The following is a 17,824-nucleotide window of genomic DNA, read 5'->3' as shown; positions in this document are numbered from 1 at the left end:
TACCGTGCAGTTTGGTCTCTAAGGACAAACATAATAAAATATTCTAGTATGAGTTTCATAATTTGCCATACTGGTAGAATGGGGAGGTCAGAGTACTAAACAACTGAAGAAAATGACATGTACTTAATGTGACATACCTGCTAAGTAAGATAGTGCCCGCAGGTCTACGAACCTGAAAAGTCTTCTCCAAATAAGAAATAGCTTGTGGAAAAAGTTTGTTCTAAATAAAAGTTGGGGAAAAAAGTCAGAGTTATAGTTAAAGGACAAATTATATTTAAAACAAGTATAGGATAGGATATTAACGACTGAGGGGAAAAAAGAGAAAAACCTTACAATTCTGGAATACTGATTTAGTCAAAGGTTGCGTAGTAAGGGGCAGGGGAGAGAATGAGTCTAGGAGCAAAGGAATTTCCTTATTTTCTAGTTGAGTTTGGGGAGAGAACACTAAGTGAAAAATTCCTTCCCTATCTCTACTTAAGTAGAATTAGAAAATATAAATCTTTTTAAAAAAAATTTTTTTTTCAACGTTTATTTATTTTTGGGACAGAGAGAGACAGAGCATGAACGGGGGAGGGGCAGAGAGAGGGAGACACAGAATCGGAAACAGGCTCCAGGCTCTGAGCCATCAGCCCAGAGCCTGACGCGGGGCTCGAACTCACGGACCGCGAGATCGTGACCTGGCTGAAGTCGGACGCTTAACCGACTGCGCCACCCAGGCGCCCCTGAAAATATAAATCTTAATTATTAACCTAAATTACTTCAAATCTGAGACTGATTAGGTGATTCTAACAGTAAGGAACTTATGTTAAGAAAATCTTATGTTTAGAAGATCAATTTCAATCTCACCAATTTCTGTGGCCCATAAGGAATTGGCTTAATGTGTATGTGTGACTCTGTAACAGTTAAGAAACTGTGGAGGTTAGCACCTCTTAAGACAACTTTAGCATATCATATAATCAGATAAACCCATCTTCAGGAGAATGAGTATTTCCACCAAGAAAATGGTGTTCTCAACGTATTTCAAAAAAATTTTTTTTCAACCTAGGTTCAGCATGTTCTCCTCCCAAAACATAAGAGAACAAGTAAGAAAACAAGAAGACTGATTTATTATCAAATTATAAAATAAGAAGACTAGTTCAGCATCAAATAAGGACAAAACTTTGATGAGGGGTGCCTGGGTGGCTTAGTTGGTTAAGCATCTGACTTCCGCTCAGGTCATGAGCTCACAGTTTGTGAGTTCAAGCCCCACACTGGGCTCTGTGCTGACAGCTCAGAGCCTGGAGTCTGCTTCAGTTTCTATGTCTCCCTCTCTCTCTCCCCATCCCCTGCTCATGCTTTGTCTTTTTCTCTCAAAAATAAATAAAACATTAAAAAAATGAAAAAAGTTTTGATGAGTGCATCATAAAGATGCCTTTGAAGAAATGATAAATACATTCATTACCAACACTTTTTATTCATTCACAAAACAGAAATGAATAAATTTATTTTTTAAGTACAATTTATATACAATAAAATGCACCCATTTTAAGTATCAAATTCAAGTCATGAGTATTTATTACATACCTTTACAAGGTATCTTTTCTCAGGGAGCAACCTGAAAATGAAGACATGAAACATTAGGAATTGCCATGCTGGAGCACAGCACTGTCTCATTTGTTTAGAATATACCTGGCAGGGGCCCCAAGGAATGCTTTGTGGAAGGATCTAGTATCAGTCCCCCAAAATCTCAATTTACCTCAATAAGCATTTGAATTAACTCTGTACCAAAGCACAACACTAGGCATGATCATGTTATCTCATTCATTTGGGAAATTAAGGATAAGGAAAGACATCAAATACTCCTCATAGCTCTTCGTACACTATTACAGATTCATAACTTACGTGTTTTCTGGACCTCTCTTATGCTAAATGAAAAATTACACCATCATTCCTCTGGCTAATAATTTTGTAAATGTTCTTATGGCATATATCAGTTCTTCCTTTTATTTTTCCTCCAAGTACTCATGAGGAGTTGCCTTCTTTTATTTTATTTATTTATTTATTTTTACTTTATTAATTTTTTAATTTACATCCAAGTTAGTTAGCATATAGTGCAACAATGATTTCAGGACTAGACTCCTTAATGTCCCTTACCCATTTAGCCCATCCCCCCTCCCACAACCCCTCCAGCAACCTTCTATTTGCTCTCTATATTTAAGAGTCCCCTGTTTTTATATTATTTTTGCTTCCCTTCCCTTATGTTCATCTGTTTTGCATCTTAAAGTCCTCATATGAGTGAAGTCACATGATACTTGTCTTTCTCTGACTAATTTCGCTTAGCATAATACCCTCTAGTTCCAACCATGTAGTTGTAAATGGCAAGATTTCATTCTGCTTGATGGCTGAGTTATACTCCATTGTATATATATACCACATCTTCTTTATCTGTTCATCTGTTGATGGACACTTGGGCTCTTCCCATACTTTGGCTATTGTTGATAGTGCTGCTATCAACATTGGGGTGCATGTGCCCCTTTGAAACAGCACACCTGTATCCCTTGGATAAATACCTAGTGCAATTGCTGGGTCATAGCATAGTTCAGTTTTTAATTTTTTGAGGAAGAGGAGCCTTCTAGGTGTGTACTGACCACATCCAAGGAGATCCACATCTGTTCTGTTTAAATTATTCATAACATACAGATTTTAATCATATCCCATGGCCTTTATCTTTTCAGACTAAAAAGCATTTTTAGCTTAATTCCATCTTGAAGGTGCATTAGCATATAGCTCCATCTATGGATCTTCTGGATGAAAATATCTTTAATAGTTTGATTCTTAGTTTTAAAAAGACAAAATAATGGCGTACTTACTCATCAATACTTTTATCATAGACAGTCTTGATTCTTAAATGTTCATCAACATCTCTTTTTACAACATGATTTGCCTTAAGATGAACCTTATTTATGACCTGAAAAAAGAACATATGTGAAAAATTTTTATAAAGGTATTGTATAGATTAGCCAATTGAGATTCTCACTTAAAATTAATGAACTAAATTTCAAGTGTAATGCCCAGAAAAATAAAAGAATAAACAAAGAGATATTTCATGTTCATGGATAGGAAGAATCAATAATGTCAGGATGTCAGTTCTTCCCAATTTGATCTATATAGATTCAATGCAATCCAAATCAGAATCTGAGCAAGTTATATTGTGGAAATCAACAATCTGATTCTAAAGTTTATAAGGAGAAGCATAAGACCCAAAATAACACAATGTTGAAGGAAAAGAACAAAGTTGGAAAACTAATATAATCTGACTTGAAGATTTACTATAAAGCTACAGTAATCAGACATGTGGTACTGACAATAGAGAAGACAAATATTTACTGTAGCATTATTTAATATAGCCAAGATATGGTACAGTGGCACAGGAGCAGGCCAAGATCAGTTGGCGGGCCACAGAGTGAGCATGGTGTTCTTGGCACTGTGCTTGGTGTTATTGCTCCTGGCCAGGGACTTAGCAGTCTCTCTGGACTCTTTTGAATTCTGAGTCTGGCCAACCTTCAGAATTCAGAACACCAAACTGCAACCAGTATAAATTACCAGGATGTCCCAGAGACTTTAGCCCTATGTGTGGAAGCAACATGCCCACTCATCCCAAAGAATGTAGTCTGTGCATGAAAATCAGGGAAGATGGTCATGATACTAAAATAATCCAGAGTGGGCCATGTTGATGGAGCAGTTTATAGAAGAGAACTTGGAGAAACCATCTTCAACAGTATGCTAGATGAATTCCATCTCCCCTTTTTCTCTTTCCTATGTTCCTTTGTTTTGTTTTTTTTTGTTTTTATTTTTTTTTTTCAACTTTTTCTTTTATTTCTTTTTGGGACAGAGAGAGACAGAGCATGAACGGGGGAGGGGCAGAGAGAGCGGGAGACACAGAATCAGAAACAGGCTCCAGGCTCCGAGCCATCAGCCCAGAGCCTGACGCGGGGCTCGAACTCACGGACCGCGAGATCGTGACCTGGCTGAAGTCGGACGCTTAACTGACTACGCCACCCAGGCGCCCCATTCCTATGTTCCTTTGTATGGGATTTATTAGCCCGCATTTTCTGAGAGGAGGTGTGGAAGATAGCTATGTGCAGTGACAGATAATTAAAGCAAACACAAAAAATCCTTGTTTCTTGCCTTTGCCCCCTGAATTAAACTTACTGCCCAGGTGAGTTGTGCATTGCTTTATTTAGTTGGGATAAAATCAGCATTGTATTCAAGTAAAAAAAAAAATACCCAAGATATGGAAGCAGCCCAAGTGTCCACCAACAGATGAACAGATAAATAAGATGTGGTATTACACAATGGAATATTACTCAGTCATAAAAAAAGAATTAAATCTTGCCATTCATGACAACATGGAGAGACCTAGAGGGTATTATGCTAAGTGAAATAAGTCAGACAGAGAAAGACAACGTGATTTTACTTATATGTGGAATCTAAAAAAAAACAAAAAAAACCATACTCATAAATACAGAGAACTGGTAGTTGCCAGAGGAGAGGGAGATGGGCAAAATAGGTGAAGGGGATAAAGAGATACAAAGTTCCAGTCATAAAATATACAAGTCACAGGGATGAAGAGCACAGCACAGGGAATATAGTCAATAATACTGTAATAACATTGTATAGTGACAGAGGGTAACTACACTTATTTTGGTGAGCATTTTGTAATGTATGTAATTGTCAAGTCACTATGTTGTACACCGAAGACTAGTATTATACATCAACTGTCTCTGAATTAAAATTTTTTTAAAAGGAAAAAAAAAAAAATAGGGTGCCTGGGTGACTCAGTTGGTTAAGCGTCTGACTTCAGCTCAGGTCATGATCTCACAGTTTGTGAGTTCAGTGCTGACGGTTCAGAGCCTGGAGCCTGTTTCATATTCTGTGTTTCCCTCTCTCTCTGCTCCTCCCCTACTCACGCTCTGTCTGTCTGTCTCTCTCTCTCTCTCAAAAATAAACATTAAAAAAAATTTTTTTTTTAAAAAGGAAAAAAATAGACCAATAGATCAATGGAACAGAAAAGAGAGCCCACAAATAGGCCCACATAGAGTCAATTGATATTTGACAAAGGAGCAAAGGTAATATAATGGAGCAAGTCAGTCTTTTCAACAAATGGTACTGAAGAAGTAGACATCCACATTAAAAAAAAAAAAAAAAAAAAAGAATAAGAATCTGTGGGACCTGGATGGCTCAGTTGTTAAGTGTCCAACTCTTGATTTCAGTTAGGGTCATGATCTCCTGTTTGGTGAGATCTAGCCCCCATCAGGCTACATGCTGACAGCACAGGGTATGCTTGGGATTCTCACTCTCCCTCTGTCTCTGCTCCTCCCCTGCACATGCAATGCGCTTGCTCTTTCTCAAAAATAAAAAATTTTTTGAAACTAAAAAAAGACTTTATATTCTTCACAAAAATTAATTCAAGATGAATTAGACACCTAAATGTAAAATGCAAAACTACAGGGGTGCCTGGCTGGCTCAGTTGGTGGAGCATATGACTCTTGATCTCAGGGTTTTAAGTTCAAGTCCCATGTTGGGTACAGAAATTACTTAAAAATAAAATCTTTAAGGGGCACCTGGGTGGCTCAGTTGGTTCAGCGTCCAACTTCGGCTCAGGTCATGATCTCATGGTTCATGGGTTCGAGCCCCACATCAGGCTCTCTGTGCTGTCAGCTGGAGCCTGAAGCCTGCTTCAGATTCTGTGTCTCCCTCTCTCTTTGTCCCTCTCCTGCTTGTGCTCTCTCTCCCTCTCAAAAATAAACATTAACAACAATTAAAATAATAATAATAATAAAATAAAATCTTTATTAAAAAATAAAATGCAAAACTATAAAACTCTTAGAAGATACCATAAGAGAAAACATAGACGAAACATAGTTTGGCAATGGCTTTTTAGATACATTACTAAAGGAATGATCCAAGAAAGAAATAATTGACGTATTCAACTTTATTAAAACTAAAAACTTACACTCTATGAAAGATAACATAAAGAGAATAAGAAGACAAGCCACAGAAAATATTTGCAAAAGACACATTTGATAAATGACTATTACACAAAATATACAAAGAACTCAACATTAAGAACACGAACAGCTCGATTAAAAAATGGGCAAAAGAGGGGTGTCTGGCCGGCTCAGTCAGTAGAGCAGAGCACGTGACTCTTGCCCTCAGGGTCATGAGTTTGAGCCCCACATTGGGCATAGAGATTACTTAAGAAAAATACACAAAAGATCTGGACACTTCAGAAAAGATATACAGATGTCAAACATTCATATGAAAAGATGCTCCATATTATGTCATCAGGGGAATGCAAATTAAAACAATAATGAAATACTACTACACATCTACTAGAATGACCACAGAACAACCTCAAATGCTGACAAGGATGTGGAGCAACAGGAACTCTCTCATTCATTGTTGGTGGGAATGCAAAATGGTACAGCCAATTTGGAAGACAGTTCGGCAGTTTCTTATAAAATGAAACACACTCTTACCATTACAACTGAGCAACTGAGCTCTTTGGTATTTACTCAAATGAGTTAAAAACTATGTACAAAATGTCTGTACACAGAAAACCTGTACACAGATTTTTTTAAATATTTATTTTTGGGAGAGCACAAGTGGGAAAGGGGCAGACAGAGGGGAACAGAGGATCTGAAGCAGGCTCTGTGCTGACAGGCTGACAGCAGCAAGCCTGATGTGGGGCTTGAGCTCACAAACCACGAGATCGTGATATGAGCCAAAGTCAGACGCTCAGCTGAGCCACTCAGGTGCCCCTGTACACAGATTTTTATAGCAGCTTTATTCATAACTGCTACAACTTAGAAGTAGCCAAAATGTCCCCCAGTATGCTAACAGATAAACTGTGGTACATCCAAATGATGGAATATTATTTAGAGCTAAAAAGATGAAATATTAAGCTATGAAAAGACATAGAAAAACCTTGAGTACATAATACTAAGTGAAAGAAGCCAATCTGAAAAAGTGACATACTGTATGATTCCAACTATATGACATTCTGGAAAAGGGAAAACTATGGACACAGTAAAAAGATCAGCATTTGCCAGGAGGTAAGGGTGGGAAAAGATATGAATAGATAAAGCACAGAGGATTTTTAGTGCAGTATAAATACCCTGTATGATACTATAACAATGGGTATATTTCATTATACATTTATCCAAACCCATGGAATGTAACCCATCAAGAATGAATCATAATGTGAACTATGAATTCTGAGTGATTATAATGTGCCAATACAGGTTCATCAATTATAACAAAAGTACTACTCTGGTTAGGGATGTTGATAATGGGGGAGACTATGCATGTGAGGGGGAACAGGGTATTTGGGAAATCTCTGTACCTTCTTATCAGTTCTGCAAAACTAAATCTGCTCTAAAAAGTAGTATTTAATTAAAAAAAAAAAAAAAGGAGACCAGAGACAATGGAATAAAGAATTAAGTGCTAAAGAAAGTCAATATCTAATGAGACTACCCTGCTAAAATGAAGAGGATATAAATATATTTCAGATTAATAAAAATTAAGAGAATTTACCATCAGCACTACATTCATTTCCTGCACTACAGGAAATTCTAAAGGAAGTTCTTCATGGTCATGGAAATGACACTAGATGGTATCCTGGATCTTGTATTAGTTCAGGCTGCTATAATAGAATACCATAAACTGGGTGGTATTATAAACATCAGAAATACATTTCTCAGTTTTGGAGACTAGTAAGTCCAAGATCAAAGTGTATAAAGATTGGGTATCTGGTGAGGGCCCCCTTCTTGTTTCATAAGGCCATATTCTTTCTGTGTCCTTTGGCACAAGTGGCAAAGGAGCTCTCTGGGGTCTCTTTCATAAGAGTATTAATTCCATTCATTATGGCTCTGCTCCCATGACCTAATCACCTACCAAAGATCCCACCTCCGAATCATCACTTTGGGAGTTAGGATTTCAACATATAAATTTTGGAGGGGGCACAAACATTCTCTTTTGCTTGTCTGGGAACCTGAATGGTAATCAGTTACCTACAATGATATAAAATTTCCCTAAGTGATAAGGTAGGCTCATTATGCCTGAAGTATTAATAGAAATAATATAGTTTATGCTGAACAGCTGTTTATTCCTCAGAATCTGGAATTTTAGTGACTAAAATTGTGCCTACATAACCAATCTCATATAAAAACCCTGGATACCCGGGGTCAGATGAGCTTCACATTTTGTGCTTGTTACAAGTTACAGCTAAAGGAATTAAGCATGTCCTATATGACTCCTCTAGGAGAGAACTCTTATAAGCTTGTGCCTGGTTTCCTCCAGTCTTTGCTTCATGAGCCTTTTTGCTGATTATGCTTTGTATCCTTTCACTGTAATAAATCTTAGCTGTGAGTACAACTATATACTGAGTCCTGTGAGTCCTCTGGCAAATCACTAAACCTTGAGGTGGTCTTAGAGACTCTCAACACAATTGTACACACATTTCATTTCTTTAAAGACATTAACTCCTTAAAGCTAAAATTATAAAATTGTAATTGTGATATTTATAATATATGCAGAGGTAATATATATTACAACAATAGCAAAATAGTGGAATCTAACACAGAAAACAAATGAATAAACCATGAGCAGAATCAGACATAGAAATACAGAAAACAAACTGACGGTTGCCACAGGGAAAGTGGGTGAAGGGATTGGTAAAAGGGGTAAAGGAGAGTAGAAGATACAGGTTTCCAGTTATAGAATCTATAAGTCACAGGAATAAAAGGTACAACATAGGAAATATAGTCAGTGGTATTCTAGTAACGCTGTATGGGGACAGATGGTAGCTATGCTTGTGGTGAGCTCAGTATAAGGTATAAGCCTGTTGAATCACACCTGAAACTAATATAACATTGTGTCAACTATCTATATTTAAATTAAAAGAGGCCACTTGGCTGACTCAGTAGAGCATGCGATTCTTTTTTTGTTTTTAATTTATTTTTTAATTTAAATCCAAGTTAGTTAACATACAGTGTAATAATGATTTCAGGGAGCATGTGATTCTTTAAAAAAATTTTTTTTTAATGTTTATTTTTGACAGAGAAAGAGAGAGCGCGAGCAAATGTGCACATGAGTTGGGGAGGGGAAGAGAGAGAGGGAGACCCAGAATCCAAAGCAGGCTCCAGGCTCTGAGCTGTTGGCACAGAGCCCGACGAGGGGCCCGAACTCACAAACTGTTGAGATCATGACCTGAGCTGAAGTTGGATGCTCAACCGACTGAGCCACCCAGGCACCCCAAGGAGGATGTGATTCTTGATCACAGGGTTGTGAGTTCAAGCCCCATGTTGGGCATAGGGATTACTTAAAAATAAAAATCTTTTTTTTTTTTTTTTTTTTTTCAAATTTTTTTTTTTTTTTTTTTTTATTTATTTTTGGGACAGAGAGAGACAGAGCATGAACGGGGGAGGGGCAGAGAGAGAGGGAGACACAGAATCGGAAACAGGCTCCAGGCTCCGAGCCATCAGCCCAGAGCCTGACGCGGGGCTCGAACTCCCGGACCGCGAGATCGTGACCTGGCTGAAGTCGGACGCTTAACCGACTGCGCCACCCAGGCGCCCCAAAAATAAAAATCTTAAAAAAAAAAAAAAATAGCAAAATGATCAGGGTGTAAAGGAAACTATAGTGTTAAAAAGTTCCTATATTTAACATGAATATTATCATAAATACAAGATACATATTGTAATCATTTAGCACAAATACTCAAAAATAGATCACATTCTATTGTAGGTTAATTACACCTCAATTTAAAAAGTAAAGCAGGGGCGCCTGGGTGGCTCAGTCGGTTAAGCAACTGACTTCGGCTCAGGTCATGATCTCGCGGTCCGTGGGTTCGAGCCCCGCGTCGGGTTCTGTGCTGACAGCACGGAGCCTGGAGCCTGCTTCGGATTCTGCATCTTCCTCTCTCTGTTCCTCCCCTGCTCGTTCTCTGTCTCTCAAAAATAAATGTTAAAAAAAATTTAAAAAAAAAAAAAAAAGTAAAGCAAAGTGGAGCACCTGGGTGTCTCAGTTGGTTGAGCATCTGACTCCTGAATTTGTCTCAGGTTATGATCTCATGGGTTCATGGGATTGAGCCCTGTCTCAGCTCTGCACTGATAGCATGGAGCCTGCTTGGGATTCTCTCACTCTTGCATGCACTCTCTTTCTCTCTCCTCTCCCACTCACATGCACTCTCTCTCTCTCAAAATAAACATTAAAAAAGAAAAACAAAGAGATATAGCTAAAAAGTCAACAGATCAAAATAGAAAACTAATGGAAAAACAGAGGAAACAAAAAAGTGAAACAAGAAGAAAACAAACAGCTAAACTGCAGACCCAAATCCAACCATGTCAATAATCACATTAAATGTAAATAGACTGAATATTCCTATTAAAAAGCAGAGATTGTCAGACTAAGTAACAGAGCAAGATCCAACTATTTGCTATTTGTAAGAAACCCATTTTAACTATAAAAACATAAAAGAGTTGAAAGTATAAGAATGGGAAAAAGGCATATTATGTAAACATTAATAAAAACAAAGCCAGAGTGGCTATATTAGTATTAGACAAAGTATATTTCAAAACAAGGAATATTAGCAGGGATGAAGAAAAGGATAATACTTAGTGCTAAATGGGTCAATTCAACAAGAAAATATAACAACCTAAAATGTGTAAACACCTGGAGCATCGGATGGCTCAGTTGGTTAAGCGTCTGACTCTTGGTTTTGGCTCTGGTCATGATCTCATGTCTTCATGGGTTTGAGGCCCACACTGGGCTCTGTGTTGGCAGTGCAGAGCCTTCTTGGGATTCTCTCTCTCTCCCTCTCTCTCTCTGCCCCTGCCCCACTTGTACTCTCCCTGTCTCTCTCAGGATAAATAAACTTTAAAAAATAAAATAAAATGAAAAGTGTAAACACCTAACATCACAGCTTCATACTACATGAAGCAAAAACTGAAAGATGAAAGACCGACAAATCCACAATTATAGCTGGAGACTTAAACACTCTTATCGCAGTAATCAATACAGACCAGAAGATAAAATCAGTAAGGATACAGGAGATCTGCATAGCACAAAAACTAACTTGACTGAACTGACAAGTTAGTCAAGGGGAACACTTGTCCCCACAATAGTGGAATGTGTATTCTTCTCAAGTGTATATGCAACGTTCACCTAAACAGATCACATCTTTGGCTATAAAACAAACCTTAAGAAATATAAAAAACCTGAGGCATCTGGGTGGCTCAGTTGGTTAAGCATCTGACTTGGCTCAGGTCATGATCTCACAGTTTATGAGTTCGAGACCCACATGGGGCTCTCTGCTGGAGCCTGCTTCGGATCCTCTGTCTCCCTCTCTCTGCCCCTCCCCTGCTCTCACTTGAGCTCTCAAAAATAAACAAACACCTCTTAAAAATATATTTAAAAACCCGAATCATACAAAGTATGTTCTCTACCCATAACAAAATTAAACTAGAATGCAATTACAGAAAGAAAACTGGGAAACCCCCTAATGTTTGAAGATAAAACAACAAACTAAACCCTTAAGTTGAAGAGGAAGTCACAAAAGAGTTAGGAAATATTTTTATAAAGACTTTACTTTTAAGTAATCTCTACACTGATCAGGGGGGCTTGAACTCAACAACCACAAGATCAAGAGTCGCATGTTCTATGGGCTAGGCCAGCCAAGTGCCCCTAGAAAATATTTTTAGATGAACGAAAAGAAAATTATAGCAAATTAATATTTGTGGGATACAGCTAAAGCAGTGTTTAGAGGAAAATTTGTACCTTTAAATACTTACATTAGGGGAAAAAAACCCTCAAATTAATGGTCTAAGCTTCCTAAAAAACTAGAAAAAGAACAAATTACTCTCAAAGAGAGCAGAATAAAGAGCAGAAATCAATTAAATGGAAAACAGAAAAAGAGAAATCAATAAAACCAAGAGCTGTCTTTGAGAAGTCTTCTGAGAAGACTATTACAAGTGATAAACCTCTAAACCGATCAAAAGAAAGAGAACACCAATTACCTATATCAAGAATGAAACAGGAGACATTGCTACAGACTTTACAGACTGTGTTACTGTGACTTACAATAAGAAGTATGTATTTGGTTTTTGTCCCACTTCTGGCACAGAACTCCTAAACTTGGAATTTCCTAAGTGATGAGAGTGATAAAGCTGTCTTGTTATGTTAATGAGATTGCTTTGGGAAAGCACCTAAGGATAGGGACCAGTTGCCAGTAGGGCCAACCATGTGATTAAAGGTCTCCATCTCCTCCTCGAGCTACAGATTGAGTTGAATCACTAATGGTTAATTTATTAATTTTTTAAAATATTTATTTGTTAAGAGAGAGCAAGCGAGCACAAGAGTGTGAGTGGGAGAGGGGTAGGGAGAGGGGGAGAGAAAGAATCACAAGCAGCCTCCCCATTGTCAGTACAAAGCCCAACGTGAGGCTCTATCTTACCTGAGCTGAAATCAAGAGTAGAGTGCTTACCAATTGAGACACCCAGCCCCACCCCCCGCAATGGCTGACCATTTAATCTACCAATGTCTCTGTAATCAAGCCTCTATAATACCCAAAAGGATGGGGTTTGTAGAGTTTCCTGTTGGTGAACATTGTTAACCTTAAAAATAAAACTGCTGGTTATTTTACCAGCAAAAAGTGGTTTATTTGGGAATAGCAGAGAATTGCAATCAGGGACAAGCAAGCTACAACAAAACCATAGGCAAGTCTGAAGAACAAAGGAGAGGAATACTCTTTTATAGAGAAAAAAGGGAAACTGGGGGGCTGTTATAAGCAAAATGTCCACTGGAATAAACTGGGATTTTGAAGTATACATTGGTTGAGTTGTGACAGTCTCTCATTGGCTGGGCTATTGCCAGGGAAAGAAGAAAACATTTTTCCTCTCGCTGCGATAGTGAAGCAGTATCCATATGCAAGGTCCATCACTCCCTGTTGGGTCTGCAATTGACAATGAGTGGTAGGACATGATGGCTCCCTCTAAATGAGGTTTACTTTTATTAATTTTTACACCATGTAGAGATTCCTGGAGAGTGGAATGCTCTGATAGTGTAGAAAGTACTCGCCCTTTCTCCATACCTTACCCTAAGCATCTCTTCCATCTAGTTGTTCTTGAGTTACACTTTTTATAATAAACTAGTAATCTAGTAGTAAATTTTTTCTCTGAGTTTTGTGAGCTGCTCTAGCAAATTAATCAACCCCAAGGAGAGGGTTGTTGGAAGCTCCGAACTATAGTTATTTGGTCAGAAGCTCAGGTGACAACCTGGACTTATGATTGGTGTCTGAAATGGTGGGTTGGGGGGCCAGTCTTGCTTCGTAGTGCGTGGAAAAACCCCCACACACTGGAATTCATACCCAAATCTTTTACAGACATTTAAAATATCAAAAGAAAATATTTTTAAAAACCTTACATCCATAAATTTGACAATTTCAATGGAATGAAATTCTTTGAAAGATGTAACTTAATAAAAACACAATCAAGGAGAAATAACCTGAATAAACCATCATCTATTACAGAAAATAAGTTCATAATTTCCAACTCTTCAATAAAGAAAATTCCAGGGGTGCCTGGGCGGCTCAGTTAGGTGTCTGACTCGATTTTGGCTCAGGTCATGATCTCATGGTTCATGAGACCGAACCCCATGTCGGGCTCTGCGCTGACAGTGCAGAAGAACCTGCTTGGGATTCTCTCTCTCCCTCTCTGCCCTCCCCCACTCTCTCTCTCTCAAAATAAATAAATAAACCTGAAAGAAAGAAAGAAGGAAGGAAGGAAGGAAGGAAGGAAGGAAGGAAGGAAAGAAAGAAAAAGAAAATTCCAGGCTGAGATGGCTTCATTAATGAATTCTATACTTTAAGGAAGTAAAAATACTGATTATATGCAAACTCTTCCTTAAAATAGAAGGGGAAGGAATATTTCCCAACTCATTCTATGAGACCAGCATTACCCTAATAGCAAACCCAACAAAGTTATTGCAGAAAAAAACCACAAAAACTACAGACCAATATCCTTCATGAATATATATGCAAAATCATCAACAAATATTAACAAGGCAAATCCAGCAAAATGTAAAAAGGGAAATACATCATAACCAACTGGGGTTTTAATCTCAGGAGTGCAATTTTTTTTATCATCAAAAAAAAAATCAATGTAATTCACAATATCAATACAGTAAAGAAGAAAAGCTACATGATTATATTAATTGATACAAAAAAGACATTTAATAAAATTTAACATCCATCCATGATAAAAACTAAGCATAGAAGATAATTTTCTCAACCTGCTAAAGCACATCTACAAAAAATCTATAATATTCTTTTTTTTTTTTCTTAAGGGCTCTTTTTTTTTTTTTTTAAGGTTTAATTTTTTTAGTTACCTCTGCATCCAACATGGGACTCAAATTGACGATCAGGAGTTGCATGCTCTACCAACTGAGGCAGCCAGGCACCCCAAGGATTAACTACAAATGGGGATAATGGCTTTCAAGGTGATTGAAAAGTTTTAAAACTGGATTTTGCTGATAGCTGCACAATTCTGTAAATATATTAAAAATCATTGAATTGGTCATTTAAGTGGGTGAATTTTATGGTATATGAATTATATCTCAATAAAAACATCGTAAAAACTCTCTACAAAGAAAATGGCAGGCCCACCCAGGTGATCTCCATAATGAATTATACTGAACATTTAAGCAAGAAGTTATTTCAATTTTATATAAACTCTTTTATTTATTATTGTTATTATTATTATTGCTATTTTCAATAGGCTCCATGTCCAACGTGGGGCTCGAACTCACAGTCCTGAGACCAAGAGTTGCATGCTCCACTGACTCAGCCAGCCAGTGCCTCTATACAAACTCTTTTAGAAAATACAAGAAGATGGAACATTTCCCAACTCATTATGTGAGGCCAGTATAGTTCTGATATCAAAAACTAAAAAAAACTTCACTAAAAAAAAGAAATCATAGGGGCGCCTGGGTGGCTCAGTCCGTTGGGCAGCCTACTTCCGCTCAGGTCATGATCTCACGGTCCGTGAGTTCGAGCCCCGCGTTGGGCTCTGTGCTGACAGCAAAAATCTTTAACAATCTATTAGCAAACTGAATTCAGAGGTATACAAAAAGGATAATATATCATGACCAAGCAGGATCTATCACAAAAATGCAAATGCTACTGTATACAATTTGCTATCGGAAATACATTGTATATAATTCCATTTGTGTATATTAAGTTCTAGAAGGGGCAAAACTAATCTAATGTGAAAAAATAATGAAAAAAAAAAATAGTTGCCTGGGATGGATGGGAGAGACTGACTGGCACCAGATGGGAGGGAACTTTCGGGAGACATGGAAATGTTCTATATTGTGGGGCTGTAAGTTTTATGTGGATGTACATGATTGCATGTATTGCATTTCCAATATATGTAAATTTTATCAGAACTCTTTTTGGGGCACCTGGCTGGCACAGTAGGTAGAGCATGGGACTCTTGATTTGGGGTTGTGAGTTTGAGCCCCACATTGGGCATAGAGATTACTTAAAAATGAACAAACAAAAAAACAGGGGCACCTGCGTGGCTTAGTTGAGTGTCCAACATGTCATGATCCCGGGGTCGTGGGAACGAGCCCTATGTGGGTCTCTGCGCTGAGTGTGGAAGTTGCTTAGGATTCTCTGTCTCCCTCTCCCTCTGCCCCTCTTCCCCACTCACACTCCCGCTCTAAAATAAAAAAACAATAACAGACTTAAAAAATTTTTTTTATTTAGTTTTGAGAGAGAGAGAGAGAGAGAGAAAGAGAGTAGAGGAAGCGCAGAAGGAAAGGGAGACACAGAATCTGAAGCAGGCTGCAGGCTCTGACCTGTCAGCAAAGAGCCCAACATGGGGCTCGAACCCATGAACCCCAAGATCATGACTTGAGCCAAAATCAGAAGCTCAACTGACTGAGCCACCCAGGCACTCCAACAACTTTTAAAAGTAACAATAACAAGTGAGAGGATGAGGAATGGGTGGAAGTATAGGAAATAAGAATGAGAGAATGATGGTAAGTGTTAAAGCTGGGTGATGGGTCAATGGGAGTTCATTACACTATTCCATTTTTTTGTTTTAATTTACATAATAATAATAATTTAAAAACTTAGAGGTTTTAGTTGAAAACAAGTTAAATGTGGGGTGCCTGGGTGGCTCAGTAGGTTAAGCATCTGACTTTAGCTCAGGTCATGATCTCATCGTCTATGGGTTTGAACCCAGCATCAGGCTATGTGCTGACAGCTCAGAGCCTGGAGCCTGCTTTGGATTCTGTGTCTCCTTCTCTCTCTGCCCCTCCCCTGCTCATGCTCTGTCTCTCTCTCTCTCAAAAGTAAACATTAAAACAAAAATTAAAAGAAAAAGAAAAAGAAAAGTTAAATGTGTCCAAAAAAAAATGTTTTTTTAATAGGCTCTACACCCAACATGGGGCTTGAACTCACAACCCAGAGAGCAATACTCACACGCTCTACTGACTGAGCCAGCCAGGTGCCCACCCCCCCTTTTCTTTCCCCAAAATGTTTTGTACTTCCCACCACCATCAAAAAATGTTACATAGGGGCGCCTGGATGGCGCAGTCGGTTAAGCGTCCGGCTTCAGCCAGGTCACGATCTCGCGGTCCGTGAGTTCGAGCCCCGCGTCGGGCTCTGGGCTGATGGCTCAGAGCCTGGAGCCTGTTTCCGATTCTATGTCTCCCTCTCTCTCTGCCCCTCCCTGTTCATGCTCTGTCTCTCTCTGTCCCAAAAATAAATAAACGTTGAAAAAAAAAATTAAAAAAAAAAAATGTTACATAATTTCCCACAGCATTTAACAGAGGCATAGTCACTAGAATGAGTACAATGAATACACTTTATGTCTAAGTTAAAGCTAAGACAATGGGCAGGAGGACTTGCTATTACATACTCTAGCTTATTTTTAATATCTGAAGCACTATCACTATTGAGTTTGTTTAGTGAAGAGGCATAAATAGGAATAGTGGGTGGAAGTTTCAGGAAGAGTTTTCAGCTCTATAAAAAGAACTTTAATACTGGTGATCTCCAAAAGGCAAGGGACTCCCTCTGGAGATAACCTCCCTATCCACGGAAATGTTCAAATATAAACTGTAGTTTTGTACACTAGCAACAACCACTAGAAGAAACTATCTAGGTTCCCTCTAGTGGAGAGATTCTGCAGTTCTTTGAATGGCTTTCTCTTATTGTAATCTAAATTCAAAGAAAGAAGCACAGGACATTGTAGGATTTTTTTTTTTTCAAGAATTCATCGGAAGTGGGGGAATTGGGGATTTTTTTTAAGGGTACAAACTGGCAACCAGTTAAATATATAAGTCCTGGAGATCTAATATAGTGATTATAGTCAACAATACTGTATTTATAAACTTAAAAGTTGCTAAGAATACTAAAAAGTAAGTAAAATTCAGCCAAAATGCAGTGTCATGATAAAAGCTGGACTACAGCTACAAGCCCCAAACTTAATATTTTGGCACATATGGTTATGAACAGTATGCACAAAGCTTTTTGGTAATTACCACAAAAATGAGTAGTCTTAGATTTCTGGGCTGAACTGAAAATTTCTAGGTCAATCTTTCTTGATAAAGTATTAAGACAAATTATAAAATCAATCACAACATGCCGCTCGGACCCAAGTACTGTGTCTCCTTTCCTCAAAGAATGCTGATTACTGTGGTCTCAGTACTACGGAGAAATCAAGGACACAAACCTTATCCAAAGGAACCTTACAATTTAACTACAAAGACAAGATTA

At 38.1% G+C, this 17,824-nt stretch overlaps 1 protein-coding gene and 1 pseudogene across 7 annotated transcripts in view; one reads left to right on the top strand and one right to left on the bottom strand.

The window, feature by feature from the left end:
* LMLN (leishmanolysin like peptidase) overlaps positions 1 to 17,824 on the bottom strand; it is a 149,292-nt gene that overhangs the window by 126,735 nt on the left and 4,733 nt on the right. For 6 of the 7 annotated variants that reach the window (XR_015240236.1, XR_015240237.1, XR_015240239.1 and 3 more), the window contains exons 2-4: positions 2,850 to 2,947; positions 1,564 to 1,594; positions 138 to 220 (exon numbers count right to left, since the gene is read on the bottom strand). Coding sequence is in view for 3 of the 7 variants with exons in the window: in XM_086675161.1 (XP_086531287.1) it covers positions 138 to 220; positions 1,564 to 1,594; positions 2,850 to 2,947 (212 nt within the window). In the remaining 4 variants the exon portion in view is untranslated. Of the gene's footprint in view, positions 1 to 137; positions 221 to 1,563; positions 1,595 to 2,849; positions 2,948 to 14,427; positions 15,284 to 17,824 lie in introns of those variants that run through there. The other variant, XR_015240238.1, reaches the window with a different exon arrangement.
* Positions 3,449 to 3,769, top strand: LOC147577404 (serine protease inhibitor Kazal-type 2 pseudogene; annotated as a pseudogene).

Source organism: Puma concolor, chromosome C2, assembly GCF_028749965.1.
Source record: "Puma concolor isolate L17-30 chromosome C2, mPumCon1.1.hap2, whole genome shotgun sequence".
NCBI classification, from domain to species: Eukaryota; Metazoa; Chordata; class Mammalia; order Carnivora; family Felidae; genus Puma; species Puma concolor.
This window is presented reverse-complemented; position numbering and strand designations above follow the sequence as displayed.